Raw genomic sequence first — 15957 nt, 5'->3', positions numbered from 1 at the left:
TCGCCAGTAATAATGTTTGCTATCGAGTCTGAGGACCTGAGGAGAGAACCAGCTCCTACAAGCTGTCCTCTCATCTCCACACGCACGCTACAGCACAAGTGTGTGTACACATCCGTGTCACGTGAGCAGAGAAATCAGTATAGAATTCCATCAACTGTCATAGTGTAACTAGATCACCTCGGTTAAAAACTAAAGAAGGCATACATGCAGTCTATGCAGCTGGGGTCTGCGGCTGCTAAAAGGTGCATTGCTCTGAGGGGAGTGTGTGCAAAGCCCAAACCAAATGGAATCCCAGTTTGCTAAACTGTTCCCTGTTCTTGCCTACCTCATTGCTTTGATACTTATGTCCTGAAAAATAATAGTAGGGAATATTAAAAGTCATACTTTTCTCTAAGCCATGATGTTTCTGTAAGAGCGTAAAACTTGGTGTGTACTCTAAAAACATTACAGTGGATACATGTGACCGTCTCAAGCCTGGGCGGGGTTGTTTTGGGCAGTGTTTGCTGGTGTTACATGGCATGCGTGCATCGCGTGTTCAGAAGCAAGGCTGCACTGAAGTGGCATGCTGCGGCATGCACGAGCACTGACAAAAGCACCTTGGATCCATTATGTGTTTGGTTTTACACAAAGTTTTGGTGTTCCCATATTCAGAGACCTCTAACTGTTGCCAGTTTTTTTTTTTTTTTTTTTTTTTTTTTTTCCTTTTTCTTGCAAACCTTGCCTTTGGTTACGTGATTCTGTATCTGATCAGAAGCCAAAGTTGAGGAGGCTGGGTTTAGTGTCTGCTCCCTTGTTAGGAGTATTTGCAGATATAATTGCACAGCAGATGAAACACACACACAAATGGCAGAGTTTATTCTACTAGTCCTGATTGGAACCTTAGGTCAGTACAAAATGAAATTAAAAAACAACAACAGTAATATAATGAGATTGGGCAGAAAGGATGAAATTATCAAGGTTGCCACTTAAAATATGGGTTTAATTTCACTATCTTAATAATGAATGTTAGTCTAAATACATTTTGAGATATTAGCTAAAAGTGGTAGGGAGTACATTTGACTATAAATATACACACAGATATTAGTATGGTGTTCTTAGAAGTTTTTTTTTTCATGGACAAAGAGATTCAAAAAGATTTAGAGATTGTTGGCTGAGAATGCCGCTTTAGAGATGCACTGGGAGGTGACAGCAGTTTCTGAGGTGAAGCTGCACATAGGTCATTGTGTTTAAGGTAATGAATTTGCCTTTGTAGTAAGCAGGGAAACATTTGTTTTATGCCACGAACACTTTCCGCTCCATGCCGCGTGTGTTCTGTGTTACTAGACTTGCTGATTTACAGGGATCTCCTTCCTGAGAACTCACATTGCCGAGCTGGAGTCTCTGGAGGAGGATATCGCTGTTCTGGTTTTCAGATGCATACATGAGGCCATGGAAAGTTCCAGGCATTGTACCCAAAGTTGCGGATAAGATGTGGTTCTAAAATCCTGTTCAATGATTATTCCCCGTTCAGCTCCCAGTTGCTCCAGATGAGAAGCCAGAGTTGATGGGAGTTACTGGCTCATGTGCTTACTGACTTTAACAAAGAAGTTGTAGGAAAGGCGTGTGATGTGAAGAATGGTCACAGAGTGGCTGAAGAAATGCTTCATGGTGCCTGATTCTATCTCAGTCTTTTCTCCCTTTTTGTTCCTTGTAGTTGGAGGAGAGCAGATAAGCGCCATTGGTCGGGGCCTCTGCGTGTTGCTGGGTATTTCCGTGGAAGACTCACAGAAGGAACTGGAGCACATGTAAGTCAGCGCTAAGTCATGGGCTTTGTGCTGGCCATGCTGGCAGCTTCTGTACTATTTTGTGGTTATAAACCTAGCTCGTGTCACTTTTAACCATTGTTCCATGTAGATAAGACAGAGCAGGAGTAATGTGCCCAACCTCAGTCCCTGTCAGCAGTGGAGTGGGACCCCCGTTTATCTTGTCGCCATGTGCGATCACCCCTGCAGACAGTGTTTCTTTCTCAGAAACACTGGGCACCCTCTGTCCAATTTCGCTTTAAAGTGGGGCAGTATGGCTTGAGAACTGCTTAAGCCAAAGGCGCAGTTCTTTACCACTCTGGTAATGATCTGGAACTCCGAGAGGCCCATTTCCTTGCTCCAGGCCATGGGCATGCTCACTCAGCAAAAACCTGAATTAGAATCTGGCTCTGCACCTGGGCTGCTGCTCTTTTCACCAAAGCAAAGGTGTGCCAGAGCTGCTGCCAGGCAGGCTGTCTTAAGGGAGTCAGCCTTCCTCTGCACCTGCTTCCTCCTGTGCTGCATTCACTTCAGATGTGCAGAGCCTCACGATGGCTCTGTCCTCTTGTCCCACTGTTATTATATTAAAAGTCAGGCTCAGAACCCAATTCTTGCTAAGGTGTTGCTGACTAATAAGGTCGGTTTAGTACCATTTTAGGGATGTTGGTATTGATGGAGTGAGTCCCTTAAGAGCTCAAATGGAGTAGTGTGGGAAAGTGCATAATAATTGTTTCTGGGTCTGGATTTCTTTAATGCTGTGATGACTAATCTTGATCATCTATTTGATTGGATTGAGGTGCTCACAGGAATTGGTAAGGCACACCCCTGGGTACTTGTGTGATGGTCTTTCCAGAGAGGAGTAAGGAAGCGAAAGGCCTTGTTGTGAAGGTAGATAGCACCATCCCGTAGGCTGGGGTGCAGATGGAATAAAGGGAGAACATGCTAGCCATGTTAGGAGCTGCCCTGCTCTGCCATGCTCTCCCTGCCATAGTAGAGCCTGAAGCTCTGAGCATCAGAAACCTTGTTCCCTGCGGGTTTGTTCTTTTAGGCATTTGGTTACAGTGATGAACAAATTGACTGACAATGGTTATGCTTTACTGCTGGTGGCTAGGGATGTAACTCAACATAAAATAAACCTTGCCCTTGAAGCAGGGGTAATGACCAGCACCCTTTACCAAAGACATCCGTGTAATTGGTCACTGCATGGCCTTGTCTTTGCCTTCAGCATCAAAGGGTAACTCTCAGAATTTCAGCTTTTGTAAGGTGGTTCTTTTGTGGCTCTTAAACTGGACTTAACAACCATTATCTGGTCCACTTCCTTGAGAGTAGCTGTCATTTGTCACCTGTAAGTATGAGGAAAACCCCCTTAGGCAAGTACACACACACACATACACACACACATATTCATAGAGTCTGGCTTCGTTAGTTGAGAGAATTTTTTTTTTTTTTTTCTGCTTCTGTTTGACTAGGGGGTTATGAGTCTCTTTAAATTCTTTATCTGATCTTGGTTTAACTTTGGTAGGTGGTATATAACAAAAAACTTATACATTTCTTTTAGGTTTTCTAGTTTGGTGGAATGCATATTTTAAAGTATGTCTTTATGAATCTCTGAATTTCTTTGGTGTTTGTTGTAACGTCTCCCTTTTAGAATCTTCTTCTCCTTCATCTTTTGGTTAATTTGGCTAAGTATTTGTTAATCTTGTAAAATTTCTTGAATATCCAGCTCTTTGTTTCATTGATTCTTTATGTGTGTGTGTTTCCATTTCATTGATTTCAGCTCTTTGTTTGATTATTTCTTCCTGTCTGCTCTTTTTGGGCATTATTTCTTCTTGTTCTTGTTTCAAGTGTATCTTTAAGTTATTAATATGAGATCTCTCAAGATTTTTTATGAAGGCACTTCATGCTGTGAACTTGCTTTTTAGAACCACCTTTATTATGTCTCATAGATTTGGATATGCTTTATTTTCTTTTTAATTCAGTTCCAGAAAGTTTTAACTTTTCTTCTTGATTTCTGTCAACCCAATTTTCATTCAGTAGTGCACTGTTCAATTTTCATGTGTTTGTGTACTTCCAGCTGCTTCTGTTTTTATTGATATCCAGCTTAGTCCTTGTGGTCAGATAGGATGCAGGCTGTCATTTCAATTTCCTTGTATTTTTTGAGATGTGCTTTGTATCTTAATTGTCAACTTTGGAGATGGTTCAATGAACTGCTGAGAAATCATGGGTGGAATATTTTGGAGATGTCTGCCATTTGATTTTATGGCATTGTTTAACTCCAGGATTTTTGCTTACTTTTTGTCTGGGTGACCTGTCTTTTTCAAGAGTGGAGTACTGAAGTCACCCTCTATCACTGAAGGTTTAGCTGTAGTAGTGCTTCTTTTATGAGCTTGGGTGCTGTTGCATTTGGTGCATGTTCACAATTATAATATTTTCATGGTGGAGTTTTCTTTAATGAGTGTATAGTGTCCTTTTATATCTCTTCTGATTAGGTTTGAAGTCTATTTAGCAAAATATTGAAGTATCGGCACCTGCTTGCTTCTTGGTTCTATTTTCCTGAAATACCTTTTTCTATCCTTTTGCCCATAGGTTATGTCTGTTCTTGATGCTGAGGCATTGTTTTTTGTATACATCAGAAAGATGAATCCTGTTTTCTAATACAGTCTGTTAGTCTATGTCTCTTTATTGGAGAATTGAGACCATTGATGTTAATTTATTTATTTTTTTTTAAGATTTCAGCCCTGATGCTGAAAGTTATTAATGGACACTGTTTATCAGTTCTGGTTATTTTGTTATTGTGGAGTAGAGTCCTCCCTCCTTTGATTTACTGTTCCAGGATTATTATTGTTTGTGTTCCCTTGGTTAGAGTTATAATTGAAGGTTTGTGTGTGTGTGTGTGTGCATGCACACATGTGCATGCCTTATGTAGAACTGAATTGATGGACAGATATGGGTTAATTTGTTTTTATTCTGAAATATTTTCTTTCTCCTTTGATGGTGATTGGTAGTTTTGCTGGGTATAGAAGTGTAGGCTGGCATCTGTGTTCTCTTAGAGCTTGTAGAAATCTGTCCTGGCTCTTCTGGCTTTTAGAGTTTCTATTGAAAAGTCAAGTATTTTTTCTAATAGGCCTAGCTTTATATGTGTCTTTTTTTTTTCTCTCCCTTGTAGCTTTTACTATCCATTCTTTGTTCTGTACATTCACTGTCTTGATTATTATGTATCATGGGGAGTATTTTTTTTTTCTGTTTCTGTCAGTTTGGGTTTCTGTATGCTTCTTGTACCTTGATAGATATGTCTTTCATTAGATGGAGAAAATTCCTTCTGTGATTAAAAAAAAACAAAAACATTTTCTGTGGTTTTGACCTGTGTTTCTTTTCTTTTCTCTCTCTATAGGAATAACATTCATAGATTTGGTCTTTTCATAGTGCCTCAGGTTTCTGGATATGTTGTGCCTAGATTATTTTAAGATTTGACATTTTCTTTGACTTAACTATCCATTTCTCCTACCTTGTCTTCAAGACCTGAAGTTTTCTTTTCCATGTCTTTTAATTTGCTGGTGAGGCTTACCTCTGAGGTTTTTGTTTGACATATTGAGTTTTTCTTTCAGGTTTATTTCAGTTTGTATTTTCTTTAGTGATTTTATTTCTTTGTTAAAGTCTACTTTTATGTCTTGAATTGTTTTCATTATTTAATCCAACTGTTTTTTTTATATCTTTAAAATAGTCATTAAGGCATTTTTATTTATTTATTATAAATAATAAATGATGAACATAAATTCATAGTTATTATTTTGAGATTTGTGTCTTATGCCTCAGCCAAATTGTTTTCCTCAGAGCCTATATTGTATAGGTTGCTGGCTTCTGGAGGAGGCATATTGGCTTGGTTATTTATATTTGTGTTGGAATTAAGGCATCTAGAGTTTGAAGTGTTACAGTTATGAACCTCCTGATGTGAGTGCTTGGAACTGAACTCAGATTTTCTGGAAGCACAACAAATACTCTTAACTGCTGAGCCATCTTTCCAGCCCCTTAATTATATTTTTACTTAGATTATAAAGTAATGGGCTTCCATAAGGCTTTTTCATGTATCTTTAATTTTTGTTAATCAACTTCCCCTGCTAGTTTCACTTAACCTTTAACCCCCAGTATTTTCATCCTTTTCTTTGATAGCAAATGTGTTCTATTCCTTACCCCATTAAGACCTTTTCCCTACCACCCCTCATGGGCCCTTTCTGGCTTCCTAATGTCTATAGACATGATGCAGTTTCATTTAGCTATTAAGAAAAATTGTAGAAAGTAGATGGAACTGGAAAATATTATGCTGAGTGAGATAACCCAGGCCCAAGAATCTAAATGTTGATTATTGTCTCTAATATGTGAATATTAGCTTCAAATTTGTAAATTTGTGTATTAACTTGGAGTCTCTGAAAGTGGCTGTGGAGTATATACCTTTAGAAATATTCTTTTTGCTCAGGATTGCTTTAGCTATGTGGGAATTTTTTTTCTTTTTGCTTCCACATCAATTTTAATATTTTTTTTCTATTTCAGTAAAAAATGTCGTTGCAGTTTTGATTGAGATTGCATTGACTCTGTAGATTGTTTTTGGTAGGATTGTTATTTTTACAATATTAATTCTACTAATCCATGAAACTACAAGATCTTTTCATTTTCTATCACCTTAATGAATTTCTTTCTAAAGTGTTCTGTTTCATCACGGAGATCTTCCATATCCTTGGTATCTTAGTCACTGTGTAGTTGCTGGGAAGAGATGCCATGACCAAAGCAACTCGTATAAAAGAAAGCATTTAATGGGGGGCTTGCTTATAGTTTCAAAGGTTTAGTCTGTTACCACCATGGTGAGTAACATGGCTTCACGGATGGCAGTGGAGCAGTAGCTGAGATCTACATCCTTATCTGTAGGCAGAAGGCAAAGAAAGACTGATACATAGAGAGACACACACAGACATAGAGACACAGAGAGAAACACACACACACCTACCCAGAGAAAGAGAGAGAGACAGAGAGAGACACACAGAGAGAGACACTGCCTGGATTTTGAAACCCTAAAGCCCATCACCAGAGACACATATCCTCCATCAAGGCCACATATACTCCAACAAGGCCACACTTGCTAATGCTTTAGTTCTTTGATGAATTAGTTCTTTCAAATAGTTCTATGCCCTGGGGACTAAGCATTGAAATATATGAGCCTATGGGGGCCATTCTTATTCAAACTACCAGACTTGGATAAGGCTATTCCAACATATTTGTTTGTTTGTATGTTTGTTTATTTGTTGTTGAATATTAATATTTACTATAGATTTATCTTTCAAGGTTAAACAGAGGTATTCCTAAACCAGATGTATACCCAAATTACCACACAGAGACTAGGATTTAATTAATTAACCTAGAGCTCAATGCTGGGCAATAATTCCTCCATCCTAAACCTCCAAGCCCGCATAGTTTCCTCCCATTCATATTTTCACACATTACTTGTTTTTAGTCATATCTTAGGTCTGGTTTATCTTTCCTCGTCGTTCCAAGTCCTTTCCTGGCAATCTCTGCTCTCCTTACTCCCACTTGCTTCCTTCTCTCCTCTAGATCAGGATGTCTCACTCCATTCTCTCCATTGCACAGCATTGGCTGGTTGTTTAATTGAAAATACAGAGAACAAATGGTGACATGTTTACACAAACTTGAGACAGGTAATGCAATGTCTAGATTGAAACCAGATAGTGGGGTAGAGAAGTCAGCATTTGAATGAACAAGGGTATATATTCCACAAGAACATTATACCAACATTTCCCCTTTAAGTCCAATAAAAGGCTCCTTTTCTTTTGATACAATAATAATTATAAAAGTTATGAAAACTATTAGGTAAGATTTACATGTGCAATATCCAGTCCATGCACATTTGGTAACTTAGGAGAAAGTATTTGATTATCCTATCTTGACAAGTTTAGAGTTCTATACCTAAATTAACTTTTATCCTTATTGATATTACCTATATGAAAACATTTTCTTAAGTTCTAAACAACTTAAGCTTAATTGTGGAACTGTAACTACTTGGTCTTTAATCTCACCAGAAACTTGAGGAATAAAAGTATTTACTAGAGTAAATAGGAAGTGCATGTTAGCAGCTTCCAAAAAATAAAAAATGGACAGAGACAGTGTGCTGCCTGAATAGTCATCCATAACCCTCTAGAACATTGGAGCATCATCCCTTCTGGTTCAGTATCTTTGACAAACATATATGTGAAGCAGGAACTATTTAGGACTTGCTTACCCTGTCTTGGCAGAGTTTGACAGTTGAGTTGTCCTGCATTTAAGCTTGCCCATTTTTGGCAGAATTCTGTCTGTTGTGATACGAGGGCATTTTCTTTTTGCTGGGTGGCTTGTTTGCCACATTTGAAGCCTTCTCCATATAGAAGTTCTTTGATGCTCATCATCTTTTTTGAGGTAGGTGGGGTGCTGCCAGGAGATGACCTGTCTCATTGTCAAAGAATCCTTAAAATAATAAAGACATTTTTAAATGCTATATTCTGTAGGACTCTGAAGTTTTTGAAGACTTACCTATCTTTGTGTAATTGACCTTTCTACAAAATCATATCTATCTGTTAAACTTAGGATGTATACTCCTGTGATAAATTATAGATTAGTGTCTGACATGACTATGAGTTGATTAACCAGCAATTAACTTGCATTACCTAATACCCTAAAGAGTTTGTAATAGCAGTTTAAAAATGTTGGAACTAACCTTGAATTTGTATCAATATACTAAAATTTACCAATGTATTAAAAATAGACTTATGTTTGCATTAATATACAAAATCTTATACCAGAGTTAAAAATAACCTTATTTGAGAATAACAAATAAAGCTTTAAGTTGAATAGAGTCAATAATCTACCTTTTGTCTTATTATTCCTATAAGATATTCCTGTATTCCCCTTTCCTTCTTTTCAACCCCTTTTCCCCTTATCTAAGAAAGAAAGATAGAGAAAAGAAAAAAGAGAGAAATCCCTGAGTCTAATTTTTTTCCTCTCTGAATGAGACCATTAATATTTTATAACCATCTCCCAATGACAAATAAACATTCATAGCCCCAGAAAACAACCAAAAACCTACCCAACCCCTCTTAAAGGAAATTGGGCATCATTCTCATGAATTTTTTCTAGCTGACTTTTTGGACACACAGAAATCCTGTTAGGGGGCCCAAGGGAAATTGGGAAAAATGGTTAATTAAGCAAGCATTAACATTAGTGGTCCAGTCTTTACATGCTGAGAAATTTCAGGCTTACTAGAAGTCCTGTTTGGAACAGTCTAAAATGCTGGACCAACTGAGATTAGTAGCTTTCTTCAGCGCTCTCTTGGGAGCAGGCTTTGATGAGAAACAGCAAATGAAGCAGCTGAGGCAGGAACAACCAGAATGCTGGAACAGGCAAGATGCTGGAAGGATGAATTCTGTCAGGTTTGATCCAGCGTCTCCGGGGTCTAGTCCTTCTGTTCTGTTCTGTATAGTCTTATTGATTTCTTTCTTCTTGTATGTGGCCAAGATCTTCAGGTGGTCTTCCTCTGTTACATCTGTTTTTTATTAGTTTTGATGGCACCCATAATTTTTCTTTTCCTGTATGAACATATGCAAAACCTCTTCCGCAGCAAAACATATTCCCTGTTCTCCATTTTGGAATTAGAACCTTTACATGCTGCTGTAATTCAGCAGTCCTTTCTAAACTCCACTGTGTCTTAGCAGGCGTGCTGCTTATCTCATTTAAACATTTTTAATTGATAAGTCATTATTTAATCTATTCTGTTTTATGACCATCTTTTTAAAATTATTGTTAGATATTTTCATAATTGTTTGACCTATAGGACTATAAGTTATATCTGTAACAGGCTTCATGTCATGTCTAAAATATTGTTGAATTCCAATGGATATACATGCTGAAGCATCATCAGCCCCAATTTGCAAGCACATCTCCAAAACATCTCTAACAAATGTGTAACCTTAGGATCATGCTCTCCAGAATTTAAGGCAAAAGCCCACTGGAATTCTGAATATGAATCTATAGCATGTGTTTCAGTTTTCCAAACTCTGTAAAATGGAGCACACCAACCACTGTTTGACCTTGTTCCAAGACAACACTAAACAGGATATGCATTTCTACTTTAGCATATAGACTTTTATCTAGTAACTGAACCTTAAGAATATATATACAATATCCAGTCTGACCAAGTTGGCCTATAGCTGAAGACTTTCTCTCCAGCATCTCAGTGGGCAGCCATTTTGTAATATCTTTAAACCTCTGTGGACTTTTCTCATCTGGAACCACCTCTTTTGGTGTTATTGTTAGTGCCAGATTGGGTTGCTCTGAAGGCTCTCTATTTTGACTCAAAGATTCCCCAACCTCTGTTTTATGGTCTTTAATTTTTCATTAATTTTTCTCAGTCTCTTCTTTCTCCAAGTCTGTCTTATCCTGATCTCTCACAAAGAGGATGTACAAAACTGAAATCGTCACTGAAAAAATTACTTGTATGCTAAGAGAAACAAACTCAAATGGTATCCAGAAGCACTGTGTCATTGTGTCTTCCTCCATTTTCAACATAGAAAATTATCTTTTTAAGTCCTAAAACCTTTTCCTAAGGACTTTACTTTCTTAGACCCAGCTTCCCTTTTAGAACTTTTCAGTTCAGATGCTTGAGGCTTCTCTGTCTCTGACTCCTTCTTCCAGGAAGAGATATTTTTTTCTGCCTCCCTCTGTGGAGCCTGACCCCTTCCTCACTCTGGGAAGTTATTGGGTCCACAAATGTTTGCTCCTCAGACTGGCAAGAATACCTCTCAAAGGGATTTTGCTTTCTGCCTTGGCCAGCAAAGTCTGGCTTTGAGAAGCTTCCTTGTTAAAGAGCCACTTTTTTTTTCTCTACCTAAAGAAATTGCCTCCCTGGGATTTGTGTGTACCAATTTTTGTTTTTCTGCAGCCTGCTGTAGAAAACCCTGCTTCTCTGCAGGGGTTCTGTCTAATCAGGAATTCATGAGCTCTTACATTAGGAACTGCAGTTGCTTTGTTTTTAAGGAACAGAACTAAAAAACTTCTCTATAGTTTTACTTTCTATGTAAGTTCTTGCTAGATTACTATAAATTTTGCCCCATGTTGGGTGCCATTTGTTGTTGAATATTAATATTTATTATTGATTTATCTTTCAGTCAAACAGAGGTTATTCCTAAACCATATGTATGCCCAAATAAGGACACAGAGACTAGGATTTATTGAATTAACCTAGAGCACAATGCTGGGCAATATTTCCTCCATTCTAAACCTCCAAGCCCGTATAGTTTGCTCCCATTCAGATTTTCCATATTATACTTGCGTTTAGTCATATCTTAGGTCTGGTTCATCTCTCCTCATGGTTCCAAGTCCTTTCCTGCTGATCTCTGCTCTCCAACTCCCACTCGCTCCCTTGTGATTCTTCAGGTAGTGCTCACTACTCTCTCTCTCCATAGGGTTCGAAAGATTTTAAACCTGCGTGTGTTTGAGGATGAGAGTGGGAAACCCTGGTCCAAGAGCGTGATGGATAAGCAATACGAGGTGCTGTGTGTCAGCCAGTTCACCCTCCAGTGTGTCCTCAAGGGGAACAAGCCCGACTTCCACCTGGCGATGCCCACAGAGCAGGCAGAGAGTGTCTACAACAGCTTCTTGGAGCAGCTTCGAAAGAGCTACAGGCCAGAGTTCATCCAAGGTATGTGGTGGGCTCAGGCAGCTCAGTGAGGCCCTGGGCTCACACCGACAATCAGACAAGAGAGCAAGCAAGGTCTGGGTTCACTTCCCTGGCACCAAAAGAACACCCCCTCCTCAAATAAAAAGAAACCAGTGAAATTAACTGTAAAAATGTTTTGAAGGTTTATTTTAAAAGTGTGTGTGTGTATGTGTGTGTGTGTGTGTGTGTGTGTGTAGGTGTGTGTAGGTGTGTGCACCTGTGTGCAGTTGCACACTCGGGGCAGAAGTGCATCAGATCCCTGAAGCAGGAGTTACAGACTGTCGTGAGCTGCCTGACGTGGGTGCTGGGAACTGAGCTCCGGTTCCTAGCAAGAGCTCGTAAGCACTGAGCTATCTCCCTAGCCCTGAAGGTATATTTTTATTTCATTTAATATATGTAGAATATCATAATATTAGGAAGGTAATCAGTACAAAAAGTTCTGAGATACTTGTTGTAGTAAATAAAAAATGAGTGTTGGACTATATAATGTTTATTTTTAGCCCTGTAATTATTGCAGCAGTATTATTTAACCCACTATCACAATTAATGACACAAACACCTGTTAGATTTTATAATTCCTTATTACCTTGGGCTGGGCAGAAATTTCCACCTACACTGTCTGAATCACCTCACTATCCATTTCCCAGCCCCCATCCAATGCCATCTGCCTTAATCATTCCTATCTGGGCTATCTTCCTTCCATAATCCCAAGATACTTGCTTGTATTCTTCATCTGGGCCTTTTCATGCCATTATTGGAGTCCTTCTTCCCAACATACAAGTATCAGACCAACCTCCAACAGATACGCTTTGTATCTTTCTATGTATCTCTCCATTTATTTATATACATACATGAAGATGTGTGTGTACACATATATTTTATTTATTTTTATTCTGTGCTTGAGGACAAGCGTGGGAAATACTGGTCCAGGAACATAATGGACGAGCGGTAAGCGATGGACAAGGTGCTGTGTGAGCCAGTCCGCCCTCCAGTATGTTTGCCAGGGGAGTGCACATATATGTTTTACAGTGTACATGTGCATATACATGTGTGTAAAAAGGCTTTTTTTTTAAAGACTAGCAGAAGTCAAAGGTGGAGAGATAGCTCTGGGTGAGAGTGCCTGCCTGTTGTGAGCTTGGATCTCAGCACCCACATGAGAAAGGTGAATATGGTCATGATACAGTTTAGGGGTCCTGATCGGGTTCATTTCTCTGCCAGTAAAAGAACTAAAGGGCTGAAAAATCTGAAGTGTGACAGGTGGAGCAGAGAAATCTCAAGCACTGCAGACAGAATCAGCAGTTGAAGAAGGGGCGAGGAACCATGCACATAGCAGACACAGAGAAAAAGACCCTCTGCAGAGCGGAGGGGGTACTCCGGAAGCCAAAAATCCAGTTGTGTGTGTGTGTGTGTGTAGGGAGAGGGTGGGTGGATGATGGGGTGGGAGGTGAGTTAAGACTCTGAGGAGTTTCCTCCCCCAATTCAGGGCTGGTCAGTCTGAAGAAAGCTAGGACAGTTGATTGGCCCAGAACTGTGGTGTGTCCTGTCCTGAGCAGGCCTTGAGCTTATCCCACCAGTCTTTTGTCAGGGGCTGTGGATGGGAGACAGAAACCTTCAAACTTTTGTCTGAAGGCACCAGGCTTTTGTTTCAGATCTGCAGGGTAAGGAAGAAGCTGGCCATCTTCTCCTGACTGCGGAGCCCCCCTCCAGCCCCAGACCTTTATTTCTTTATTATCATTGTATGTAAGTGGGTGTGATTCATTTATTCTCTTCTTCATATGAAGAAACATATGTCATGAAGAAACATATGCAGCATCTTCTTGCTTTAACTCCAATCCTAGCCTTTGCTTTGTTAGACAGAGGAGCATAGTTCTGCCTCCTCTGGAAGTATCCTCGTTTAGAATTCGGTTCATCAATTGGCTCCTGGTTACATCTCTCCGGTCCTCTGACCTAGCATTTATGCTCTTCATAGAGGGAGTGAGGAAGCCAGGTCCTCTGAGGAATTTCTCCTCTGCAGAACCAAGGGTGAGCAGTTGTCAGCATTGTCTTCCCTGGTGCTAGATGTTCGTGGTGGCATCCCATTTCTGAGAAATCTCTGATGTATTTCAGGGGCACTTTCAGTGAGGGAGCATTGACACTACCTGTAAAATGCTTGACTGAATGCAAACAGCTCTCCTCTGAGTCCTTAGACAAGAATGCTTCATGTATTAATAGAAGCTTTTAGTTTTGAAATTGTATGCATTTTATCCAGAATGTTATATGAAGGGCCTAAATAGTATGCTCTAAACAGTATCATTTTATAATGGGTCAGGATTTAAACTCATGGGACATGATCCATCTAATTACTTTTTTGTGTGTTTGTGTTTTTTGATACAGGGTTTCTCTGTGTAGCCTTGGCTATCATGGACTCAATTTGTAGACCGGGCTGACCTTCAACTTACAGAGATCCACCTGCCTCTGCCTCCCTGAGTGCTGAGATTACAGGCATGTGCCATGGTGCCCGGCTCCATCTAATTACTTTTATGAAACGTGATGTGAATTTTTTAATCAAAAATTGCAGCATTTTAAGTGAAATCTGTCTATACTGCTTGTGGAATTTGAAGAACTGTGGTTTTGTCCACAGAGCTGCACTAGCTTGTGGCCTTAATTCTTTTGCACCCTGCAGGGGAACAGAGTACATGCGGTGTGTTTTCCATGCTCGGTGCCTTTGATTATTTTTGAGAATTTGGCCTCCAGCTTCATGGGAAGCCTTTGAGCTGGAGGGATGTGGGAATGCAAAGGAACTGCTGAATACATGCTCTTTATTTGAGCATTTTTTCAGGGACCCTTCAGCAACTTTAAAATGGAAAGTAGTTCAGCTAGTTTTAATGTTTCTTTCACTTCTTTCTCCTTTCATGGTTGGATATTTATTTTACACTTATAATTGTGCATATTCCCCACAAGTATCCATTGGACCCCATACACTTTCTTGACAGTCAGAAGGCCTTTCCACCCAGACCAGCCATGGTTCATGTGGAAGGCAGTGAAGTCTATTGTCTCATGTGTCCTGATGCTGCTGTAACCTTGAACTCTTTCCCTGGATCTACATAGAAGGGAGCCCATCAAAGGGAAGCTAGTTACGTTGCCCCCACTTTATTATTGAATAACATCTCATTAGGGGCTTTGGATCCTTTATAGTCTTGTGCAGAGTAAGCACTTCCCATTGATTATTTGCTTGTATTTTCACAGCAACCCTATCAGATGGGCAAGGCATTACTTTCATTTCACAGATGAGGAAGCTGAGGTACATCAGGGTAATGCGTGGGAGTTAGCCAGTGAAGACAGAGCCAGGGATTAAGTGAGCATCCATCCTGAGAGGCTGATGTCATGATCAACTCACCGTGAAATGCACACCTGGCCTCTCTGGCCTTGTCTCCTATCCTTCTGCCTTCCTCAGGTCTGTGGGGACTTTTCTACTCTCTGTGCTGTGCCCAGGAAATTCAATGAACGGTTTTGCACCTCATGAAGATTTTGTAAGAAAGCAATATGCCCAGTTTGTCTTTTAACTGAGAGTGATGTTTACCCAGGGTCTTAAGTCTTCTTACTGCTGGTTCCACTCAGGTAGATGTGGTGACTTCTTTATCAGTGAGATGCTGTTCAGAGGCCTGCTACTGGCTTATGTGCAGAGCACAGCAGGAAGGAGACCGTCCTTGTCTAAAGCAACTTACAGCCTGTATAGGAGGGGGATGCTGAGTGAGTGAGGATAGTTCTTGACATGGTGCCTGCTGTAAAAGGCTTGTGTTCTGCAACTCCCAGTGCTTGTGGGAAAAATGGGATAAGAAGCCAAATTGCTGAGGACCCGGACTTGTGCTGGCCAGGATGAGATATTTCCTTGTTATTTTCACAAAGTACAGTAGGAACTTTTGATAGAGCCGAGGGCTTTCTTCTTTCCCCTGCAGATGGTACTTTGTTCTTGCTGTATTTCCATCCTTGCCCAAGAAGTTCACCTCTGCTCTGATGTAACCTGTGCGGTAAATGTGCTGCTTAGTATCCGTCCGTCCTTCCATCCATCCGTCCATCCATCCATCCATCCGTTTATTTATTTATAGAAATGGTTTTGCTGAGTTTGGTAGCTCAGTTGGGCCTCGAACTTATTCTCTTATTGTCTCAGCCTCCCTTTCCCAAATTCTAGGATTCTAGGTGGGTGACATCAGATCTGGCTTTGTACTCTTTCTTATTTATCATTAGGTATGAGCACATTTCACTCCAGAGACCATTGTCACAGCAGTCTCCTGTTGTGGTCACTGCTCCTGCCTTAAGCAGGTGTGGGTGTGAAGGATGTCTGGCTGTATTCTTGTGCTTGATTCTTGATACTCTGTGTTTGTTAGAACTTCTTTCTTTCTTTCTTTCTTTCTTTCTTTCTTTCTTTCTTTCTTTCTTTCTTTCTTT

General features: G+C 39.9%; 1 protein-coding gene across 1 annotated transcript in view; it reads left to right on the top strand.

Moving 5' to 3' along the window:
* Dtd1 (D-aminoacyl-tRNA deacylase 1) overlaps positions 1 to 15957 on the top strand; it is a 158999-nt gene that overhangs the window by 2243 nt on the left and 140799 nt on the right. The window contains exons 2-3 of the mRNA XM_055602619.1: positions 1694 to 1784; positions 11279 to 11514. Coding sequence (XP_055458594.1) covers positions 1694 to 1784; positions 11279 to 11514 — 327 coding nt within the window. The remainder of the gene's footprint in view (positions 1 to 1693; positions 1785 to 11278; positions 11515 to 15957) is intronic.

Source organism: Psammomys obesus, unplaced genomic scaffold (genome assembly GCF_907164565.1).
Source record: "Psammomys obesus unplaced genomic scaffold, mPsaObe1.curated_primary_1811, whole genome shotgun sequence".
In the NCBI taxonomy this organism is placed as follows: Eukaryota; Metazoa; Chordata; class Mammalia; order Rodentia; family Muridae; genus Psammomys; species Psammomys obesus.
The sequence above is the reverse complement of the archived record's forward strand: the minus strand, read 5'-3'. Positions and strand labels throughout refer to the sequence as shown.